Source organism: Poecile atricapillus, chromosome 10 (assembly GCF_030490865.1).
Source record: "Poecile atricapillus isolate bPoeAtr1 chromosome 10, bPoeAtr1.hap1, whole genome shotgun sequence".
NCBI lineage: Eukaryota > Metazoa > Chordata > Aves > Passeriformes > Paridae > Poecile > Poecile atricapillus.
In genome coordinates, this window is record NC_081258.1 from 9,236,897 (window position 1) to 9,261,163 (window position 24,267).

At 41.3% G+C, this 24,267-nt stretch overlaps 1 protein-coding gene across 6 annotated transcripts in view; it reads right to left on the reverse strand.

The window, feature by feature from the left end:
• ZNF423 (zinc finger protein 423) overlaps positions 1-24,267 on the reverse strand; it is a 262,152-nt gene that overhangs the window by 84,343 nt on the left and 153,542 nt on the right. For 5 of the 6 annotated variants that reach the window (XM_058845965.1, XM_058845963.1, XM_058845964.1 and 2 more), the window contains 2 exons: positions 9,432-12,655; positions 2,593-2,677 (listed from right to left, as the gene is read on the reverse strand). In XM_058845965.1, coding sequence (XP_058701948.1) covers positions 2,593-2,677; positions 9,432-12,655 — 3,309 coding nt within the window. The remainder of the gene's footprint in view (positions 1-2,592; positions 2,678-9,431; positions 12,656-24,267) is intronic. The other variant, XR_009278371.1, reaches the window with a different exon arrangement.

Sequence of the window (24,267 nt, forward strand, 5' to 3'; positions counted from 1 at the left end):
AGAGATAAAAATCTCTCCCTGGAAATGCTTATCCTACTCAAACTCTTATCTTAGATTGGTATCAATCATTCATTTTCCCCAGACAGCATCTCAATGACTATATTAAACCAGACACCTTAACTTTAGACAGATACAAGTTCATTGAGATGAGGCCAGCCCTCAGCTCCTAAGAACACACAGTCTGCGGGTAAGTTGCTCCTGCCTCCCAAACACCTGTACATTCACCCTGTGATCTGTGTCCCCCAGCACAAACAAATCCTCATCTGTAGATTTTAAATTGGCACCAATGACATTAATAATTCCTGTGAATTAGACCTGGGCTGCAGAAATAGCTATATGAGCTTCTTTCTCATGCTGCCCACCTGGCTAGACTTGGTCTAACACAGAAAAGGGAACCTTTTGTACCCCTTATGAGTGATAAACCAGCCTAAGCAGTAAGGAGGCATGTGCCAGTCTGTCCTAAGGCCTGAATAAGGGAACAAAACGCTCAGGCTATGACCAAGGGGGATGGAACAAGCACAGGAGGCACTTAGTCACTCCCCCTCCTGTTACCGACCCAGGACTATGTAAATTAACACCAAAAATCTGCACAGCATTTATTGCTTGAGATATGCTGACATCTAGCCTCTCCTTTTCCCTTCAGTAGTCCCCAGTAAAGAACAAATACCAATGAGCAAGCTCACTGGAAACACCTTTTTTGTGAGCATTTGCATGTCCTGAAGGACAGGGGGCCCAGGAGCCTTGTGACCCGAGATGCCCAGAGTGAGAGGAAGTTTGGTTCCACATTAAAGGTTTCTACACTTTGCTCTTTCCTAAACTGAACCATTAAAGGCAGTGATGACCTCAACTTAATGCACATCCTCAGTCTGTACCTCAGTAAAGGGATGTGAAGATATGATACCACAGTGGAATTATAACATATTTTCTTACCACATCCTGGTATTTGCAATGTTCTAGGTGTACAGAATTGGGCCCATAGTACTTTTGTATTATATTGAGTCCTTCAAAATATTAAAGTAACTGATGTACAGCTTCAAGGAAACAATGGGTACAGTTTTCACAAATAACAGCATCACAATTTTCACAGCCTCCTATGCCTTTTATACCTGTTGTTTTCCAATGGTGCCAAGAACTTTGTAAGGTCATGTGTATAAAATTCATATTATTCCAGACAGCACCAATATAGGCATACACATATATAAACTTCACATATTAGTTACTGGAAAATGAAGAAATCATATTTTTCCAAAAGAAAAAAAATAGTTCCCCTTGAATCAAGCAGAATCTTAACTCAGCATTTCATGACCTTTGTATTTAAAAATCACTCTCTAGCTACTGGATCACAAATTAAGTTGAAACAAGTGCTAAGCTTGCTAAGGACTTCTTTCTTAAAATCTAGGAGGGAGCTACATGAAATCACCATGGTCCAATTAACAAGGATCTCACTCTTCAAGCTTGCAAACAAGAGATTACATTAACACCTGCTACAAAAGCAAACATTTTTAGATATCTTTATCTTAACCTGCTTGACATTAACTTAAAACTCCTGCCTGGCTCTTGGATGAAAATGATTGTGACTGACATGTATGTTTTTCATTTGGGGGTAGGGGGTTTGAAGATTGTGTCAGTCCATATTTCTCTCTCTCTGGTATTTATGCATAATCCACTTCAAAGCTAATAGGAGTTACACACATGAATTGATGGGAGAATAATTTCCTAAATGTAAAATTGCAGAAGGAAAACCATTATGCTGATGGGAGATAAATGCTGGATAGGAAGGTGTGAGGCACAGAGAGCACTGTCAGGTCCTTGAAGGGTCTCATCCAACACATGCTTACAGTGGCATGTGTAAGTATCTTCTTGTGGTCTAAGCACCAAAATAAACTGGCCTCTTGGGCCAACACATATATTTATAACATCTGTCCATACAGGAAAAGACCTTTCTTTGTGTTCATTAGAGAAGCAGTCATACGGCTGCAGCAGAAATTCAACCCATCAGGTAACAACAATGCTTTTACTAACTCCTGTGACAGGACTGTCACAGAAGGCAGAAAGCACTGATTTTAAAACACTGGTATGTCTGAAAAGCTGAACCTTCTGAAGTCCAGAATTGCTGGAAAAAGCAGAAAAACCCACTGAAATAACTCTGTAAGTGTTTTGTTTTGACAATGTTCCTCAGGAATTCACCACACTTAGCTGGAAAAATGCTAGCAGTTACATCTATTCAATGTCATGACATACAAAATTGAAACATAATTGCTCCTAAGTGGTTGACAACTGGCAAGTACTTTTTACACAGATAGAGAAATTTATGCTATCAAATGGAAGATACTGTCAAAAGTTTGATTTTAATATAAATGGAAATGCTACATGAGGACTCAAAAGGATAAGGAAAAAGCTCAGCAGTAACATTTTTATAACCACATATTTAAAAAGCTTTGAAGTGAAGAATCATTACATCCAAATCATTTTCCTTGAAAAATAAAAAAATAAATTACAGCATGAATATTAACAAGTTATTAGAATAGTGAATGTCAAAGAGTAGCAAAAAACAAGCAGCCAATGAGTGGCCTAGTGTAAAGAATGTCTTACCAATCATATGGTTAGCGACATGGATTTGTATCTCTCTCTCATTCTCAAAGGTCATCTGGCACTTGATGCATTGATAGGTCTTTTTCTGTTTAATAACCAAAAAGAGATTAGAGAAAACTGCACTGTAGCATAAGGCAAGTGTGATTATGAATATAGCATGTTACATGCTTCAAGTTTCCTCCACTTAGGCTTTTTTTTTGCCCATATATCCCCAGGCCAGCCTTTTCTGGGACCATAAACACAATCTCTAATTAACAACCTGCTTTAGGAGAAATTTTAATTTCAACTTAAAAAATTTCAAATTACATTACTTGAAAATCTGACTGAGTACCTGAACCACGAGATTGCGTCTGTTATTTAACCCACTGCAGTAAAATTGCCCCAGAGTGAAATAAAGAAAAGTAACTGTTTTCAGAGCAAGATCAACTTTCTCAAAAAATTCCACCTTTCATTAAACTCATAGTCAGCAGAGCACCTACAGTTACTATATATATATATATATATATATATATAATTACTACAGTGAAGGAAAAAATGCATTTTGTATAGGTCTCTAATCAGAAATCTTGAAAAAACCTCATTACCAAAAAGAACTCTTTCCTGGTACAATCTGTTTGTATTTTCTCCATCTCAAAGTCATACCAGGGAGGCCTAGCTGCAGAAGTCAGGAGACAGTGTGAAGAGGCAATTACATGAACCATTTATTCAAACAGAAAACGGGGTTTGCACTCAGATTTACAATGATGCGTGTACTTGTGCAATGTGGCAGGAAAAAATCCGAGAAACCATTTGCAGAAATTAAAATGAATGCTGACAAGTTGGACATCCAATTCAGGAAAAAAAAATTAAAAAAAGAACCAAAAATCATGAAGGCTAAGCTTTGGTACACTTGCAAAAAGTCTTATTTCCCAAAGTGGGAGTGTTCTTATTTACTGCATGGGAATATGCTATCTAAATAGACATTTTTTGATGTGCAATTTAGAAAAATTGGGCCTTTTGTGCCTACTTGTTTCTGGAGAATAATTCTTACTGCAGCAATTGCCACCAGGCACAAGCATGAGGTATGCATCCCCATGGCCAAAGCTGGTGGCAGCAGAACACATGTGAAATCTCTATGTGCTGGCCACAAGGGATGGAAGAGGACCCCAACCAACAGCACTGAGAAGCCCAATTGAGTAAACAACACCCTCTTAACCTTCTGAAGGAAAATATTTTTGAGGGTACTTTTTGATGCACATTAGTTTTTCTTCAGCCTCCACCCCACACCCAGGTATAGAACCCCATTTTTAGGACAGCAGTAATAAGTCAGAAGTTTTGAGTTAAACAGAGGAGTTGCCATCACCCCCTCTGTGCGTGGCATCCAATTTCCTCAAGCACCTGCTGAGTAAAGAACAAATTAGGTGCTACCAAGAGTTTAACTACTTCCCATGTCATCAATGGCAACAAGGTAGCCTGCTGGAGGTTAATGAACAGGCTGTAACACCATAATAACAAAGGCACCAGCCTATGGAAGTTAGGCATATTCCATGAATTCTGTACCAGTGTGTGTTTGCTTAGGCAGGGCTTTCTAGGCTAAAACAACAATGGGTGATTAACATGATAATAGGAAGAAGGCTATACTCCATTGGCCGAAAGCTGACACAGCCAACCATATAAAAGGAAATAGTTTGGATTGGCTAGTTATCCCTAGGCAGCTCAAGAAAGTATCCTCCTGGAGTCCATTTGGAAATCAAGGCTGTTAATGGAAAAGCAGCTGGATTCTGCAGCACTCTTTCTGGGGAATCTATTCTGGCGAACGAGCGCAGCACACGTACATACACATGTCCTCTCAAACACACTGGCACACACACACTGAGGGCTCCTAACTTCAAAAACAAAACAAAACACAAAAACCCTTGAAGGAGAAAAATAGGATTGGGTAGTGACTGATTCATGTGGTTACATGGTCAACTTTAAAACTTGAAACCTTCCACTTCCTTAAAACTTCAAAGCTAAGTTCTGTGCCTTGTCCAATGCTTATCTCAGCTACAAGGGTTCCCTCAGTAACCATCTAGAGGACAGTATTTCAGCCTGACTCTACTTCAAACCTTCAAAGTTATATTAAACACAGACAAATTATTCATTTTTTAATTGATTTTGGTGCTTCTGAAAGCTACTCACTAACAGATCTGGAGACAGGATGTCTTTGTTTATCCACAGACCCAGAGCTAACTCCTCCACACCATTTCACAATCTTATAAAACACTCTTCTTGGCATGAGGAGCCCTCAGCAGATTTCAGACTTCCTCTCTCTGCTACCTTTAACCTCAGCTGAGACCTGTGCATGCAGACGAGCAACTTAAGCAAGGTGATGGCTCCTGTCACAAGGCACCCCACTGGACATGGAGCAAGGTTAATAAATTGCCTGTACTGCTCTCAAAATAACTATAGCTTAGATTAGCACCCAAGTTGATATGCAAGAGGTGGATGAGCTGACTTTTTGGCTCATTAAGAACTGACTTTAAAAGAATGTCACAAAACATCTTTCTGTCAACAGTAAATGGGGAGCACTAGTTTTAACACAACTATAATTAGTCATGGTACCAAATATGATCTACTATCATTTTTCTGCTTTATGAACATTATTAATGGATTGGTAACCTTTTTTTTAAAGTCTTATTTTCACAAGTGGTGACAATGAAGGTGCCCACCCTCTAAGAAGTGAACGAAGTCTAGGTGATGACTTCTAGGTGATAAAAGAGACCAGATGAGCAGGCCTTCAGCTGAGAGCTCATTCCCCACAAATGCAAGATATTTAATTCTAGCCTTGGCACACAGTTGTAGTAATAACAACAGAGGGTTCTGTTTTCTTTTCTGAAGTATCTATTGTTCCCATGGGTTTTCCAGACTATCCTCCTTTAAATCTGGAAATAGTTTCCTGTTCTACAAAGAAAATATTCCTCCATTCAAGTGGATTTACAAGGGAAGAGAAGGGTTGTGGGGGAGAACAAAGAGAAGGAACTGAGTCCAAGAAAGTGTGCAGGAGAAAAGAAACTGAATAAAGGAACACAATAGGGTTTATTCTTCCAACTTTCTATGCTACCTCCTTTGCTTCTTCACTCCAAATAACCTAGGTGGGCTAAAAATAGTAACACCATTCAAGATGAAAACTTAATGGAAGTCTAAACATTTGCCACTGTCAATGTTAAACAAGCATTTTTCATTATATACCTGTGGTACAAAATAAAGATAAATCTGTGTAAGAGAAAGAACAGCTTGAAATGTGACTGCAGTATTAGGAAATGAAAAATCTCTACACTAATCAATTAGTCATGTTTCTTAAGATATGCACATTCCTCTAGAAGGCACGTGGAAATGAATGAATAAAATGTATTCAAAACTGAAGATGCTACACACAGAAAGATATTCAGAAAAACAGGAAAGCATCACCTCTGATGAGATCTTAATGTAATACAAAAAGGCCTTGAACTAGTGTCAGATACTGGAATGACTCCTTTAACTGTGATGCTCATATGAAAAACACTTTCAGTCCTATCCAAACAGAATAGCTCACACAAAACTATATGAATGAAACAAAAATGGATGCTAGAGAAATATTTTACTACTAAGATATATTTTTTTTATTCCTCTTAGTGATCTCTCTTGCAGTAGATTATTGTCTTGTCTTAAAACTCCTGAAAACACATCCTTCAAAGAGGATGTTGCCATATACACGCTGCAAAACTATTTCTGCCTGGAAATCTATCTTGTTGATCAACATGAATGGATCCTAGGTAGGCATTCTAGAAATAAATATGATCAATTTACAGGTATTTCTTCCTCTTTGTTGGCCATTCTGAAAATGTGAGAAAGACAGAACACAGCAGGATTTTCAAGAGTTATGTGCTTGCTTTCATTCTTATGGATTAAAAAACCAAGCCTGCCAAGCAATTCTGAGTACTTTTCAATGCTCCTCTAGCTGTCTCCTAATCTTCAAAATAAAACCTCAAATAATTCAATAGTAAAAACCAAAACAAAATATAACAAAATAATCATACTTTGTTTGTGGTGCTATATACACTTGCATATATTCACAAACTTGAATACCTACAATAAGAAGGAATTGTTGTTTCTTCTGTTCTTTTATTCTTCCCAAATACTTTTTATTCATCAAGTGCTAACATTTATTTTTATTAATATTTATTTTATCCCTTTCTTTCACTTTGGGGTTAAATCTTCATTTAATTTTTTTTTCCTGAAATTCCTTTAAGTTTCCACACTTACCTCTTCTGTCAAAAAGTAAATAACAGCCAGTGGAGCAACTTCTGACACAGAAAGAAGTTACAGATTTTATATGTTATTATCATCTCTTCTGTTTGCTTGGATTTCATTCTGCTTATTCTTATTTACTCTGAAATATATACCCACTACTTAAAAATCTAATCTACCTGTATGTTCTTTCTGACTGTACCTTGTCTTAATCTTCAGCTGCTTTTCTACTGAAGAAAGAAAAATAAATAAGGTGTTTAAAAAATGAAATGTCAAAATACTCAAGAGTTGGAGAGAAGTAGCTCTTCTCTGAACACACAGAGATTGCTCTACATGCACTGTGCACTACAGATTGCTCCATTAAAGTGGAATTTTACCTGTGTGCAGCACACTAACAAGATGACAAGAGAGTTCATGTTCAACTTCCTTAGCTTTGCTATGAAGCCAATGAAGTTAAGCAAACACTGTTCTTGAATGCAGAGATGTATCACCATTTAAAAGCCAGTAAAATTCTTTGAAAATCCCTCTACTAGGCAAAACAAAGGGCACTTCAGAACCTTGAGTGAAACACCAATAGTTTTCTAGTGAACTGATATCAGATTCAGGTCTTGTACCTATTATGAAGGGTAGGATAATGAATTATTCCTAATAACAATATAAATTCCTGGGATGCTTATCTCTGACATTATCATATATGAAGGCCACAGACACCAGTAAGGTACCATCTGCCATAGTCACAAATGATGATTTTTCATTATCTTCTGCAAAGAAACTGAGAACTTCCTTCATGGGATGAAATTCAAACCAGTTACTTTATTGAAGAACTTAAAATTTTCCCCTGAGAGAATAAGTATAGAAGCTGTCACTGAAGAGTTAAAGCAAGAAATAAGACAGGAAATGGTAATGTGTTCTGCTAGGTGATAGGAAAGCAAAGGTAATTCCACAGGTGCAGCAATACGAATTAGTCCTACGTAATAGAACAGAGGTATTTTTCAAGAATTTAGAAGAAAATAAAGTCCTGAGGAGGAAGAAGGACAGTGACCTCACCAGACCTAGGTATCACACCAAAGGAGGGATATTTCCATTCCTCATTCTTCTGCAAAATTATCTGTGTGTGCCTGGAGGCCTAGTCACACTCAAAGGGAACAATATCCAGCGGTTTTACCGAAAGAGAGAAAACAAGAAAAGAAATCAAGCTTTCAGTGGGATTGGTTCAGGAGGCTGGATCAGGGCACTGCTCCTGCATGGCTGTGTCCAGCCCAGCTCAGCTGGATGCTGCTGCCCCACACGGAGCAGGGGAAACAGCTCCTGTCAGGGACACAACCAGCACCAGCTCCCTTGGAGGCACCTCAGTCCACGTCCTTGGGCCCTCTTACTTACCGAGCCTCCGGTGTTCTAGTTGAATGGATGGAATTTTCAGGTGTTTTTAATTCAGTAAGATGTGTTTGTGGGTGCTTTAATTAGCAGATTGACATAAACAGGCATCTACGGCTGGAATTATTCATTAGGAGTTGGGTGCCTAATTTCCTTAGATACTTTTGAAAATCTCACCCCATCATGTTTAATTAAAAATGTCAGATGATATCAATACTCAGATGTGTCTGCTGTTGGTCTCCTGAGAAGATTTCCAAAATCCACTTCTCATTCCATCTGTTCCTGACAGAGGAAGGACTGACTTGGCCCATTCTTGAACCAAAACGTCAACAAATAATTTAAAAAGACTATAAACTGCAAATGATATTAATCTCCTGAGTAGGCTTCTGGAACCTTACTTGGATCTGCATGTTCCCAAGTAACTTGTAAGCTAAGAAATGGGAATGCAGGCTATCTGGAAAAAGTCAAGGACAGCACACTTTTATGTAATCTGCATCAGACAATGTGCAGATTTGCTAAGAAACTACTTACCCCTACTGGCCTCTGCAGAAAGGCCATGAAGCAGGTTCTTTTAAAGTCATTTTAAAATCATACATACACAAACAAGCTCACACAAGTGCACACAGACCTCCAAGTAACCTCAAAACGTTCACTCTGACAGACACTCCTAGGGACAAGCTCTTTAGCACAGAAGTTTGGTTTACGTGGGAATTTGGAGAGTAGGATGGAGTTCACTACATTTTCCCTCACAAGTTCCTATATCCTCCTGTTCATTATTATTTTCCTGGTAAGAAATAATCTCATTTCTCAAATATGACAGATTAGATTCTTTTATTGTTTTGGGTACTCAGCATCTCCATTTTTCATTAAACTACCCCAGCTTTTCCAGATTTGCCAGCTGAGTAGAATCAGAATTCATGGACAAACTCAATCCCCACTGCCCAAGTGTCTCAGCTCTCTGTTTGTAAATCTAAGGCAGTTCTGTTGTAAAAAATCTGCTACTAGGAATGCGCTGCTACTAGGAATCAAGGGGCCTGTGAGGCTGAACTGATTGTTCTATGTGAAATACTCTACCCTTCCTCCTGTTTTGCTGATGTTTTTAGTAGCACAAGTGATTTGATAAAGTGACAATTTAAAAAAAAATAATATCAGATCAGTTCTTACATTTAATGTCTACATTTTATCCCTCAGACACTTTAAAGTTCAGCTGTACTTACTCTGGGAACAGGGGACGTCTGGGTACCTTTCCTTTGGCCACTGGTTTCGGGTGTCAGGTCTCGGTGGTCGACCTGAATGTGGCTCTCTAGGTCTTCAGCACTTTCAAATTTGACACTACACTCTGGACACCTCAGGCTGCCACACGGCCTCTCATTCACCTCCTGTGGAGTCAAGCTCGAAGACTGTCCATTGGTGCTCCTGGTCATGCATCCAGCACACAGGCCATAGGGAAGGCCGTTCACATCCAACTTTACCAAGTCCTGCTTATTCCGGAACTCCTTCAAGCACAGCGCACACTTGTAGAGTTTTTGCAAGGCCTGGCCATTAGGCGATGAGGTTGCAGAGTTTCCTGCCAATTTCTGCATATGGAACGTCCCATGAATTTTCAGCTCCAGGGTAGAGGTGACTGTCTGCATGCAGACAACACAGCGAAACCCAGTGAGGGAGTTTCTGAGATCTGGATGCATCTGGCAGTGCTCGATGAATTCCTCCTCACTCTGCAGCGGCATTTTGCAGATCCGACATGTCCCTGTATCCAAACTCTTGCTGTGAGTGACTTTGTGCTCCGTCAGGGTCAGGAGCGATGGGAAGCGCTCCCCACAGATGGGGCACATGTAGTGCTTAGCTGGGCCTCGATGGGTCTGCATGTGCTCTCTCAGGCCATTTTCCGAGAAAAAGGTCCTTGAGCAGATATTACACTTGTGGCTGCCTTTGATGAATTCTGCTTTCTTCCTAGAACAGTCGTCCTCCCCAGGCCTGATGTTATGATCTCTCAAGCGATGGTTCTGCAAGAGGACCTCCATAGTGTAGGCAGCCCCACAAATGTCACAACCATACATGGGCTCAGAAGCATCCACATCGTCCTCACTGGCTTCATGACTGTTGGAAGCATCTGGATTCTTCATTAACATATTCTGGATATCTGCCCCTTCTGTCTTCTTATTTGTTGGGGTCATGCCATTAGCTGTACCATTCTCAGCACTAGCATCAAAGACACAGTGTTTTTCCCGCAAGTGCTTTTCAAGCAAGATGATGGCATGAAAAGCTTTGCTACAAAACTTGCAGTTGTATTTTTTGCTGTGGGTTGTGATGTGGCACTGCAGTTCTACCTCTGTGCTGAAGGTCTCACCACAGAAGATACATTTGTGAGACTTTGATGGATTGCCCAAGTGACTATGCTTCACATGAATCTGGAGATCCACCTCCTTCCTAAAATCCCAGTTACAGGCTGTGCAACGATACATCTTCTTTTCATTGCTATGCTTCACTGCCAGATGCACTTGGATAGATACCTTGGAATCAAAAACTTCTTGGCAAAGGGTGCAGTGATACAACACAAAAGTATGCATGTCCAACAAATGCTTCTGCAAATCATCCACTGAAGAAAATTGTTTGTCACAGCTCTCACATACATAATGAGTGGAAGTTGTCATGTAATGCACGGTGAGATGTTGCAGAAGAGACTCCTGGGAATCAAAGTCTTCTTTACACTGAGGGCAAGACTGTTTCCTCAACAGCAACTCCAAATGCAACTTTAAATGTGTCTGAAAACTTTCAAAATTTGAGAACTTTAGATCACACTGATTACACGGGTATTCGCCATTAGACACTGAGTTTACGCTTGCAGAAAGCCGCTGCCTTTTAGGGGAAGAGACTTCAACATCAGAAGAAACTGGACTCTGCTCTGCTTTTGACTTCTTATTGTGTGCCAGAGGAATGTTCTTGTGGTTTTCTTTAATATGCTTTGTAAGCTTCAGGATGGAGCCAAAAATGGGGGAGTTTGTGCAATAAGGGCATGAATAAACTTCCATAAAAGACTGTGTTGGCTGAATGACAGGGGAATCCAATTTTGAATTTCCTACATTGCAGTGAGTCTGCTGGATGTGCTCAGTCAAGGTAGCTTCGGTCAGAAAGCCCATGGAGCACTGGTTACAGAAGAAAGCGTTGTTGCCATCTTGAGGGGTAGCGTTTGGGCCGCAGTGAGTAATGCGGATGTGTTCCTGCAAACTGTTGATATCTGCAAACATCTCCGGGCAGTAATTACAATGAAAGGCAGAAATGTTGCTAAACTGCATCATGGGATAGGCATGGTTTTTGTGCACTTTTCTCACGTGTTCATTCAAGTTGTATAGTGTAGGCATGGAATCAAGGCAGATCTGGCACGTGTGGCTTTGCTGAGGTTTGTCTGCATGAATGGTCTTCAGATGGATCTCCAGAACAGCGAGGCTGTTGAAGTCACGCTTTGAGCAGTAGGGGCAGCTGTAAGTAACTTTAGACCAGTTCTGACCTTCCTCTCTGTCAACAGACCTGGTTTTCTTTTGTCCTCTCAAAGGCTTTAAGGTTGAATCTGGAGTGGAACCTCTTTCCACCGACGCGCTGGAGTCGGGCGTTGCGCTGCTCATGGACGCCACACTCCCCAGGACTGGGTCAGGGCTGATGCTGTGGTTGCTGGAGTCAGGTTGTCTGTGGCTGTCCAAGTGGCAATAGACTTCCTCCACTGAAGAAAACTGCTCTGGGCACATAGGGCACTTGTGTTTTTTGTTGGCATGGGCTTGATGAATGTGTGAGAGCAGCGAGTTTTCGTCTACAAATACTTCAGGGCAATGAATACACTGCAAATCTGCCTTCTCGGAAAGCTGTGGGTGGCGTGTCATTACGTGCTTCTCCAAATCTTCAGTCTGACTGAATGTCTCTTCACAGTAATCACACATAAAATCATCCTTCTTCACCTCTTTCTCAGTCTTTGCCATATGTTCCTTGTTCTTTTTATGAGCTTGCATGTGACTCTGCAATGAGCTGGTAGATGAAAACCCACGTTTACACACAGTACACTTGAATGGTTTGCTGGAGCTGTGGGTTTTCAGGTGGATTTTGAGGTGGTCGCTGCGGGAGAATGCAGCCTCGCATTCGTGGCAATGGTACTTTTTATCCCCTGTGTGAAGCTTTATGTGGCGATCCCTACTCCTCTTGTGCTTAAAAAGCCGGCTACAGTAGGTGCATTTGAAAGGTAGTTTGTCACTGTGGATCTGCTCATGCCTTTTAAGGTAGCTCAGGCGAATGAAGGACTTATCACAAAACTGACAGGGATACGGCAGGCCAGTCCCCCCTTCCTCCTCCCCGATGCCGAGATCACACCCATCTCCTATCATCTGAGTGGGTGATGCAACATCTTTGCTGGAGGGAGATGAAGCCACCCAGGAGAGTTGTGGGTCGTCATCACCATCTGTAATGGGAAAGCAGAAAGGAGATTAAAAACAATTCCCAGTGCATCTGTGAAATAAGGACAAAGCTCTCAACAACACTATGGGCTTCTGCTACTACAGCATTAAAAAAAAAAAATCAACTCAAAAAAAACCCCAATAAACCCTCTTGAATTTGAAAGGAGGTTTGAGAAAGAGAAATAAAAATATATTTGTACACATAATTCACAGATATGCCAACATATAGTGTTAATAAAAAGCATTTTTCTTTAGCAGGTTTAACACCTGCTCACTGTACTGTAAAGCAATAAACAATGAATAAAGAAAGCGAAACACAATGTGCAATGAAGCAATACAAACATTTCAGAAAGCTACAGTGTTAAGTGATCACCTGTGAATTTGTGGGTCTGTTAAGTGCTACATCAAGATGATTTTAAGTAATGTCTCCATTAAAAAAATCCTTCAGTTCTGTCTCAAAACTGTAACAGAATGAAAGGCTGCTCAAAGGCAGAGTTGAACATCTAGGTGGAATAAAAGCATCAGATTTGAGAGAGCTCAAGAAAATCAGAGAAGAGATCTGCACCATTACCATGTTTACTTGTATAAAAGGTAATGTTGCCCTCTTGGTACAAAATCAAATTTTTTAAAGCCCAGGAAAATCACCACTGGAGATCTCAAGACATCACAAAAGAATCAAGTTCAGGATAAACCAAGAATGACCCAGCCTCTGTTTTAATATCTATTTCCTTTACTCAATATGAAGCTTTGAAAAATATTTTATAATTCTATATTACCATAAAGAAATACAGCACCGACTCCAGCAGCCCCACAGTCATTTCAGGAAAAATACATAAAATGTTGTCAGCTTTCATTAGCAGAATTGTTAACAAGAAACAGAAGAGAGCGAGTTCAAATATCCTAATTCCAACAAATGTAGAGATGTTGAGCGAAACATAAAGGCCACTAGTCTGATATCAAACTAAACCACAGAACAAAGCAAAAATAAAGTTCATGTAAATGATGGAAGGCGTTGACCACACAAACATTTGGAGACTCCAAAAAGGAGCCGGTTCTCAAGATACTCCATCCTTATAAAACATTTAATGTTCCTAGTTCAGTTTTTACTAAACCAAACCAATAAAAAACTTCCCGGCTGAGTGTGTAGGCTGCCCCACGTGCACTCCTCGTGCCTGCCAACTACAGAGTCACCAGGCGGAGCAGGCACAAGTACGGCGAGGAGCTCTCAAAGAAGGGCTCGGCTAATGAGGGCATCACCACCGTACCGGGCAGCTCCTGCGGCACCGTCTGCTCTGGCCAACACCTGCTTCTTCATCCCGGGTGAAGAAAGAGAGCAGCGACCTTGGAAAAAACTAAACCGAATAAGCACACCCCAAACAACTTTTCCCGCAAGATGGGGATGTCTATTTTTCAGGTCAGGCGTCCGCTCTTTGCCACCTTCTGTGCTCCCCAGAGAGATCTGCTCGCCGTCCAACTAAACCTCCTGCTCCAGAGCGATGCTGGGCTCCGAGAACCCGCTTCTTCCTGCTCCCGCAATGCACCTCGACTCTCAGCAGGAATCCGCGCTCTAAGATGCTCAAGGTCTTTGCGCTCATCTAGCTCCTCCAAATCTGGCGGAGCCCAATCCTAAAACACAGGCAACGAGCTCCTGATTTTTATGTAAACTTTTCTCAGGCTTCACTCCCCCCACCATGAACGGCTCTCTCTGCAGCTGCAACAAAGCCTCATGTTCCCAATTTAAGCCACCTCCGCCGCCCACCCCGCTGCCAGCACAGCTTTGCGGAGCCCCCAGGGAGCCGCAGCCCCCGCCATCCCCAGCTCTGCCGCCAGCCGGATCCGGGGCTCCGTCCCCACGGGCCTGCGGCCACGGGCCGGCGGAGGGAAGAGGCAGCCGGCTGCCAGCGCCCGGATTAGGGGCCCCGGGGAGGTGCCGGTAGCTCAGGGCTGCCTAATTCCCTCCTCTCACCAGCTGGGCTCCTCCAGGGGCAAGGAGACAAAGGGGAGCACGAGGGGGATGCTGGGCCTGAACTAGGGCAGCACATGTTGCGTTTGCTGCCGCTGCTGCTGTCTACGGAGAGGGGGAGAGAGGAGAAAAACAGCCAGAGAAAAAGCACCCCACCATTTGCTAGTTACGGCTGCTCGGGCTTACTGGCTGTAGTTATAATAATTTTGTATGTCTGTCTGCAGAAATGTTTGTAAAAATAGGTGCATTTCAAATATCTCCATTCAGGCTGCTCGTGCCTTGTGCGGAGCTGCGGCACACAGAGCAAGGGCTGCGCCGGGAGAAGGCACAGCTCTCCAAACGCCCCCACCGAATAAAGATCCATTGTTCAGCTTAGGAAACCTGAGATGCGATGGGCCAAGTCCAGTGGTAACACAGGCTGGGCCAACTGCTTTAACTTCCTTACATCCATAGGCACTTATGCCAACCATTACATTGGCCCACCTCGCAAACTGAACAAATGTCTAGAAAGTCTCTTTTTCCTCTTAAATGATCTACCTCAAAATACAGTTTTAACATTCAAATAGAGCCAGCTCCCCTCCAGCTGCTGTTCTTCAAACATATTGGGCTATTCAGAAAATAAAATCAAAGAAAGCTGGTACTGGTATTACTTTGTGAGTGAAGCACAAAGCCTTTGCTAATATAATCTGGATTCAAAAAACCTAACATTTCTCAGGTTGGAAAGCTGGATTTGTCATAAAATGGAAGTGTTTATGTAGAACGCAAAGATTGACTCCTTTTGTTAGCTTCAGGTAGATCTTTTACCAATTTTCATGTTTAATTTCTAGATTATTTTTATTCCAGTATTTTCTCATACTTTTACAGTTTTAAAAGAATTTTAGAAGAAACTTTATGCATCACAAACAACCTACCTGGATTTTTTACAAGCAAGATACTAAATTACTGAACACCTAAACTGAAGAAATTAGGGAAAACTCATTATCATTAATCTCTTTATGGAATGAATAATTGCCCTGTTAATTTTAACTTGCCATATTAAAATGAAGAAAAGACCTATAATGAACCGAGGAGAAAATTCTAAGGTATTTTACCACAGTAATATTTTAGTGGGAAGATATATTTTAGATGTGGTATGACATGTCTGGCAAAGATGGTTAGAATAATAATTCTACATTAATGCAATCAAAGGAATGTAGCAGAATGAGAAAAATCACTTTCAAAAAGGAGATTAAAGTCATTAAAATGGCTAATCCTGCAAAGTGGGACTGTTCTAAAATAGAGAATCACATGGCTGGTGCAAGGCTTTTGTCATTTGTGCATAAGAGAATCAAAACAAGTATTAAAAGGGTAAGAAAATTCAATAAAAAGTTTAATTAGGAAAAAAAGAGTATTAAGGAAGCTTCAGGATGTCAGTAGTCCTCAGGATATATGTGCAGGTCATGAAGCTTAAAGGGCCATTCTTGATAATCAATCTCAAAGTGGTACAGCAATTTAGCAACTTAATGTTCAGCACGTTTACAGGACTGCAAGCATTTATCATCATCAGTGAGGAGCTAATTCCAACCTCAATGCATTCAATAAATGTATTTTTCCTCCTAAGAAGAACAACTTGGACAAAATATAGTATAAATCATACTTCGTTCTCTATTTATCTTCCAGATAACACAAGCCAAGTTCAGAGACATATTCATGAAGCTAAAACAATAAAATGAAGTCTTAAAAAGATGTGATCTCTCTTAGAAGAGAGACAAATGGCACATCACAGATTGCCAGGAGTAAACAGCACTGCCATCTCAGCATACACTGCTGACATTGATATATTTATTATTCCAGAGTTATTTTGCTAATAGAAATATAATCAACCAGACACAATTTCACAATCCCTGCAAACACCTTTCCATCTCCCTGCCCACAGGTAGCTGGAAAGAGTTTGCTCTTGCTGAACTTTGAGCAGAGCTTCATTTTCTTGCTCAGCTGCCCAGTCACCCAGCCCTGGGGGCCACATTCCTGGGCAGGAGCTGCACAAACCCCAGCTACCCCCAGATGGTTGCTTTTCCTCTTAAGAACAAAATACCTGCAACAGAGACCACAGTTGCTGGCCTGGACCTGAAGTTTGTCCTTGCCTAAACCTCTTGTTTGCCAACAGAGTATCATCTGGTTGAAAAATCCATTGAAAAATCTCCCTACTCTGTCTCCCCTGTGTGTGGGGAGTTCAGGTGGCTCTTCACACCACGGGCACGCTGAAATGTGGCCTGGGCAGTACAGCAGGCCAGTTCATTCCAGGGCCACCAGCACAGGCTGAGCACCACAGGGCTCAGGAGAGCCCGCACCACCAGCCCCAGGCATCAGAAAAATCCAAGGTCTGGCCAAAGAGACATCTTTAAGACTCCCCTCCTGAGCCCAGAAGGCATCTCCATACGGGACAATAAACCAAGGAGGTCAGATTTAGAACGTGATCTTATTCTACCAGGTTTATTCCTCTAGCACAGAGCTAGTACACAAGAGAAATACTTAAATTAACAAACACAAAACCCCAGCATTGATTGTTGAAGGAAGGTTTGCTTTTTAAGCTCAGACTTACGGTTCTCTCTGAGTCCCTCAATGACACACAAGTTAAAGATGGTCAAAGCACTGACAGTGCATTAAGCTGTTGAAAGTTGATGGAATTCTAGCACCCAAAAAAGTAACTTACTTTTGAAAACAAGCTTGGCATCATAAGACACGCTTCTGAACTGTGCTTCAGTTCCTCATCTCCATAATAGCAAAAAGCCATCTGCTTCTCAAGGGCAAATTGTAGGGCTTACTTCTGTATAGCTGTGAAAACCCCTAGACATCCTCAGATGGAAAGTCCAATAGAAACGCTATCAATTTCAATAATTATTATTATTGCAGATACTTAACACAGACACTATGAGAATAAAACACAGAGATTGAGAACTGATAAATCCTCGGTACTGGTTACAGCAAATTTTGCATTGCTGCACTATGTATTAAAGCCAGGGATAGATCATTACAATGGATTATAGTAAGAACCTCACATAGCATACGCTGCTCATTTACACTGCAGTGCTGGTGTGAAATAATGCAAATCAAGTTTACATAGCAAATGTTTTAAGCTCAACATTTTCAGTGCACTGTGACAGCTTTTTGCTTATTTTTTTTTTCTTGCAGTGTTTAGTCCCGTTTTCCTGCACATTTCCCTCACAGTTATAATAAATAATTAGAAGTACCACTAATATTCCAAACTTGACTTTTTATGCATTTCTTAGCTTCAATGAACATTTCTGTTGTGTCACAGAAGGCAATAGTGGACTGTGACCCACCAGCCTTTGTGGCAATGAAAGTCCTTGTACCCTGACACTGCATCTACCTCTGAATGGCACTGTCACTGCTGGGCTGTGACTGACACCCATCACTACTGCACACTCAAGCACACTTCACTAAATGAGAGTAGGATTTCTGCAACTTATTTATAATTATTCCCCAAAAAATATCATGCAACTGTGCCCCAGAACTGTTTAACCCACCCTTAGCCAAGGCAGGGAGGAAGGCCTGGGAAGTTCGCACTGCCCTGAAGAATTCTACACAGCTTCACACTTCAGTGACATCAGCTTCTTCACCAAACAGGTCAGAGTTCTGCATTTTAAGGCACTGTGCTATTTTTAGTACATATATATATATATATATATATATATATATATATATATATATATGTATAAAAATATGTTCAAAGCAAACATGAAATTGGATAAAACTCTAAGAGGTGTTAATATAAGTGGCACCACAGGCAGTGCTTTCTTTATCATCTCTAACTTGAGAAAAATTCAGTTATACCTAATCACATGTTCATGAGGTAAGCATTTTTATTGGACTAAATTACCAAAGGTTAGTGACTCTTTTCCCAGTTTCTCAGCTCTGCACTGCAATTCATTTTATAGTGATTTTTTAAAAAAGAAAGACGTCTGGCTCAATGGAAAGTATATATAATCTGATTTTTCTTCTCATGCAGAGAGTAACTTTGTATTTAGAATACAAAATCAGCACAAGATGTAGTGCAGAATTTCAAACACTAAACTTCCTGGGATGTCTGCCACAGATAAACTGTTACACATAGACAGTTTAAACCTTGCTGTCTTTGTTTAAACCTTTCTGTAGTGATCAAAGATACATCTAATTAGTCTTTTTTATACTGCAAATTAAAAGTACACACAAAGATGTCTATTGAAGCTTAGCTGATATACAGAAACTTGTTAAGGCAGAGTAATGCATGCCTGAGCCCTTGCCTCCCATTAGCAGAGATATCAAGGCTCAGTAATGACCATCGACAGGGTGATCCATAATTCTGAGCAGATTATAAAATAAGTTATTTTTAACATTATTTTTCCTAATGTCAAACAGTCTGTATTTTGCTGGCAACAAAAAATTAACATATCATTAAATAAGTTATTTCACGCTTCGATAAATGGCATAATAGGGCTGGAAGAGAAAGTTTTATGTTAGATCTAGGAATAAACGAAATGCTTTCAGAGTTGAATCACTGTTTTTCTTTACTCCCTTTGGAAAAGCAGCAGATACTATATTCTGCTGTGCATCATGGACTTGGGACTGAAAACAGCTGCACTCTAATTACATGTAAAGTGTACCAAAACATTCCTTTTATCACAGACTGTAAATCTGTTAGCATCTGTCTCTCCTTTGTTTCTTCCACAAGATACAAGCTTGTTTCTACATTTTTCTCACCTGTAGCGGTAATTAAAATTCATTATAAATGAAAGGAGTGAACACTAAAACAAGTTCCTCTGTGTACAGTTCTAAACTCAAATTAGAAACAGCTGTTTGCTAATTCATGCAGTGATGTTTTGTCGTGCTCTGTGAATCAATAATAACTCACCCTATTCCTACCAAAATGTTAGGATTATATATATATTTTTTGCTTTGCAATTTGCTCCTCGGAAATATTCAAATGCACATTCAGCCTTTTTTAAATGAGATTAGAAGATGATACCTACAAAATCATCAGTGAAATAACAGGAAGATCTTAATAGCTTGCTGCTTTTGCTTCCCCTGCTACCTAGAGGGTCCTGTGTCATTCTTGCCTGCTTTGATGCCTACAGAGCATTTAGCAAAAGGGCATGTTGTAAGACAGATGTAAAAGAACAAAACTGTGTATGGAGTCATGCAAATGCATCACGGATGCAACAGTCACATTGAGAGAATATTATAGAATTAGAGTTTCGGCTACGACATCTACAACTTTCAAACATTAGGAATGGCAAAGCCCTCAGGAAAAAAAAAATCCTAGCAGAATAATTATTACTTATAATAATTAGTTATGAAATTACTTACAATAAATGGTAATACTTACGCTAATTGTTAGTAATATTTCTACAGATTATGTTAGCCAGCACACAAACTTCATATGACCCCATTGGCCTTACACAATTATATTCTGCACTTCTTGCTACTTGATGTCAACATTTATCATGATTTCAACACTTCATTATGCAAAACAAAGAGACAACACACAGCAGTTAAGAGCTGTGCCTGCTTTCATTTTTATCTAAGCATAGGGATGCAAGCAGAGTCGCTGCAGTGATCTGAGCAGCCCCCACGGCAGCTTTGCAGAGCCTGCCCTCGTCACAGCACGAGTGGGGCCAGCCCTGGGCCCTGCACGGCCCCTCTGCAAAGCCAAAGATCCAGCCCAGAGCAGTGAAGAACATCAGCCTCTGTGCAGGTCTCTGCAATACATGCATTACTTCATTTCTCATCTCTGTATGGAGATGTTTTCCCTTCCTTGTGTTTTGCTGCTGTTAGCAGGGAGGGTGTTCCCGTACAGCACATACCTGAGACCGAGACTGAGCTGCTCGTGGAAATGTGGCCAGCGGGACAGCCTTTCTGGTGGGATGAAATGCATGACATGAATTTCCTAGATTTACGATTTCCTCCCTCCCATTTGATCAGGCAGCTCTCAAATACAGCAGGCACCTGCTCTCGGGCTGTTTTGCTGAGTACCCTCAGGCACGTGCGGTCACACAGACTCAGCTCAAGCTCTTTCCCTCAGTTCATAACCAGAAACACAGACTAGCTGCTGTTTGGAGAAACTCAGTGAATGCAGAAGCTGAAAGTAAAGAGCAACAGACTTTTCTCCACGAATGCACCAGATTAGTGTGATTTAATTTAATGCTTTATTGTGCTCGTTTTCATGTTTTTGCATTGTAGTTTCGAGTGAAGTCATCAATTACAATCCATTTAGCTCATTCATAAAATTCATTTGAGGGTCATATCCTGCATGGAGAGCAGCAAGTCCTGGAAGTCAGTCCTGACAAAGACAAGCAGCACTTTCTTTCCCACAGGATATTCAGCTTGTGCAGAATCAAGTCAGAGCTCATTTTGATGGTGTGGGCAGCAGTCTGGAGAAGCAAGTGCCTTTAAAACTGGGGCAGTGGCAAACTAGGACAAAGACAGCTTTGCCAAGAGTTCTCTGATAATCTGCTGTCACTGCTAAGACAAATGGCTATCTGCTGCTCTGCTGGTATAGAACATTAGAGTGGCCTTTCCATTTCTGCAGAGCTGTTTCCACTCTTCTGTCATGTATCAGCTGTGAGCCAAACGAATCACTAGAAGTGAGAAAATAGACCAGACACCAAAAATGCTCTGTGCCCTCTGGCTGGGGTCACCAGAAGTGACTGCATTGCTAGGATGGCTTTCTGTGATGTGATCTTCAACTGATATTATGCGGTGACCTGACCTGTAAGAAAATGGGTTTGCAGTCCCTGTCTCTAACAGATGATAAGTACTTTCCAGAGAACAGAATTCTGCTTCTAAATGAATATTTTCTATCAGTGCTTAGTAGAAGAGAAGACAATTGCCATGTTCCAAACCTGAGAAAAATCTCATGTTTCAAACCTCTGCTCTACACAGAACTTTACTGCCAAGCTTTCCGGCCTGAGGAACTTAAAGCTGGTCATATTATTAGAGCAAGTTGCAGGGAAAAATAAAACCAGCTTGTTAAGTTGAAAAGAAGGAGGCTGTTCCAGACTCTCATTTTGATCTAGGTGGGAAAACTGTGACGCACTTACAATTTCAATGGGTTGATGTTCATGATGAATAGACTTAATGCTGAAAAACACATGTTGGCTGAAATTACTCAGCAATAAACAAACAGTAAAAACCAACAACATCCAGACTTTACATTGCCTTCAAAGAAGAAGGGAAGAAAAGTAAATTACATGTGACAAACAGTATCAAGTAACCTACTTTATAGCTATGCACACACATTATTGTTCTGACTTCCAAATGTGTTGTGTATTCACAGCAATCCCATTGAATTCAATAGGAACAGCAGTTACTCAACACTCCTCAAAACTCAAGTGACATAAATATGAGATATAGCCAGTTCTACTAGAGATATTTTCAGAAAGGTGCATGTATTCCTTATCCCTTTAGTGAATTCAGAATTAAGATTTCATGCAAACACCATGAATGGAAATGAAGCTGCACTTGCAAACAAAAGAACTTCCCCAGGTCTGGTGACTGTAGCCCCTCAAGGCCTCCATCTGCCTGGTTTTGGAGGGGCTTGTGTGCCCCAGTGACCCCAGTGGGGTATCCCTGGAGCTGAAGAAGCTGCCAGCTCCATCTGACCCAAGACTGGAAATGGGGTTTGCTCCAGCTGAGTAAATCTCCCATTCCTTGGGGATGGTGCATGTTAGGACAAAGTATAATTTGTTAAGACTTTGGGTTTATTAGTGAACAATTTTTAAGAAATTAATTAATTTAAAAAGAGCACCCCCAAATGTAACAGCACACTGGTGAATATGAAGCACATTCCTGATTATCATAAACATTGGTCATGAATCTGCACCATGTTTGTAACTGGCCTGAGGGGAACTGCATGAAACCGAGGTGGGAAGGAAGTTCTCCACTTTTCAATACCTGACAGAAATAACTGAAAGGTTTAAAAAGAAAATAACTATAGGTTTTTTACTATGCAAGATGAAAGTCAAACAGCATGGCTTGCCTAGGAGAGACATGTATTCTGTGCTGTATGGTAATGCTACTTCTTTTTTCCTAACAGTACTCACCATTTTAAACAAGAAGAGACTTTTAAAACGAGCAAGCAAACAGATGCATTTGCCACCCGGTAAGATTGCTCTTGGTACACCAGTGTTTCCCTACAACAAACGTGCTGCATGAGAGTCCTTTCAAGTTTAACCATCAGTGACCCGGCATCTGTGATCTGAGGACTTGCACTGCACCACACAACAAAACCATCCGCCGAAAGCTGCTCTCTTCTTCCAGCACAGCTTTGCCCTTTTGACTGAAGGGCCCGATGACAAATCGTGCGACTGCGCTCTCAGGCGTTCAAAAGAAAAGCCGTGGCAACAGCCAAGGCCTCTTTTCCTCGGGCTCACAACTCCATTGGTGCAGCTCAAGGCAGGATCCCATGCCCAGCATTGCTGAGACCCCGTTCAGGCTGCAGGGGATGAGCCCTGTGGAGCCCACTGCAAGCACCTCAGTGTCACAGAGTACTGGATATCCCTCTCCTGTGGGTACCCAGCACTGAGAGCAGCCCAGGCTGTGCCCCATCTCCCACACCACAAGTCTGCAAGAGACTTTTTGAGCATCTCTAAATTCTTTAGAGGCTTCTCAGGTTGTCAGTCAGCAGCGACCACGCTCCGGAGAAAGCCTCCCGTAGGGAGGATGCTCATCAGTGCAGGCAGGCAGGAGTGGGGAGCGCAGCTGGGGAGCCAGAGCGAATCCAAGCAGGAGCCAGCAGCCCCTCCAGCCCTGCTGCCCTCCTGCCAGGAGCCATGCAGAGCCTGGCAGGAACCTCCCCTCCACCCGCGCTGCGCTCCCAGCCCCAGCTGCAAGCACCACACTGCCCACGGACCGGAACAGGGGGCACTTTCCTCAAAGTCCCCTGCGGCAGAGACACCTTCCTCCTGAATTGTTCTACAGTCTTAGGTAATTTTCTCTATTCAGATTGCTCTAGTTTAACTAGCGATGTGGGTTTTCTTCTGACCACACATGAGTGGTTGGTTTTTCGCCTCCCACAAAATGTTAATTGTACGATTTATTCTAGTTAGTAACTGTCTCTGTGCCTTGGCCAGTTACATGAGAGGGTGAATTTATAACAAGGAACGGTGCAGGGCACAATTATTTGTTTAAATGGGATTAAAATTAGGGTTGGAGTGTACACTGAATCATCTCAATTTATCCCTGAAGAGAAGGAGGGACAGCAAATGTTTTGGCACTTGTAAACAAATATCTGTTTCCCCACCAACTCGCTAACAGCACTCCTTCCATTTGAGAGCAGTCTCACACAGACATTGGCACTGATATCAGAGAATTAAATGAAATAAAGGGAAAAGCTATAGTCAATAGCTTTCTCTCTAACTTTAGCCACATGAGGAGGACTGGTTATACGCACAAAAAAGTAGCTGAGACTGTTAATAGACTAAACAACTCAGTAGAAGGAATGCAGAGGCCATGGGGAGAGAGAGATTGAATTTACCCTTCAAAAGTTCCTCTTGACACTACAGGTACAGCAAGGCTTTTTACAGAAAGGTACAGGCTTTCTACAGAAAAGTCCCCTAAATTAAACATGGGTAGAAGCTGGCGGAGGATGTTTAGGGTAGTGGCACATTTTCTGCA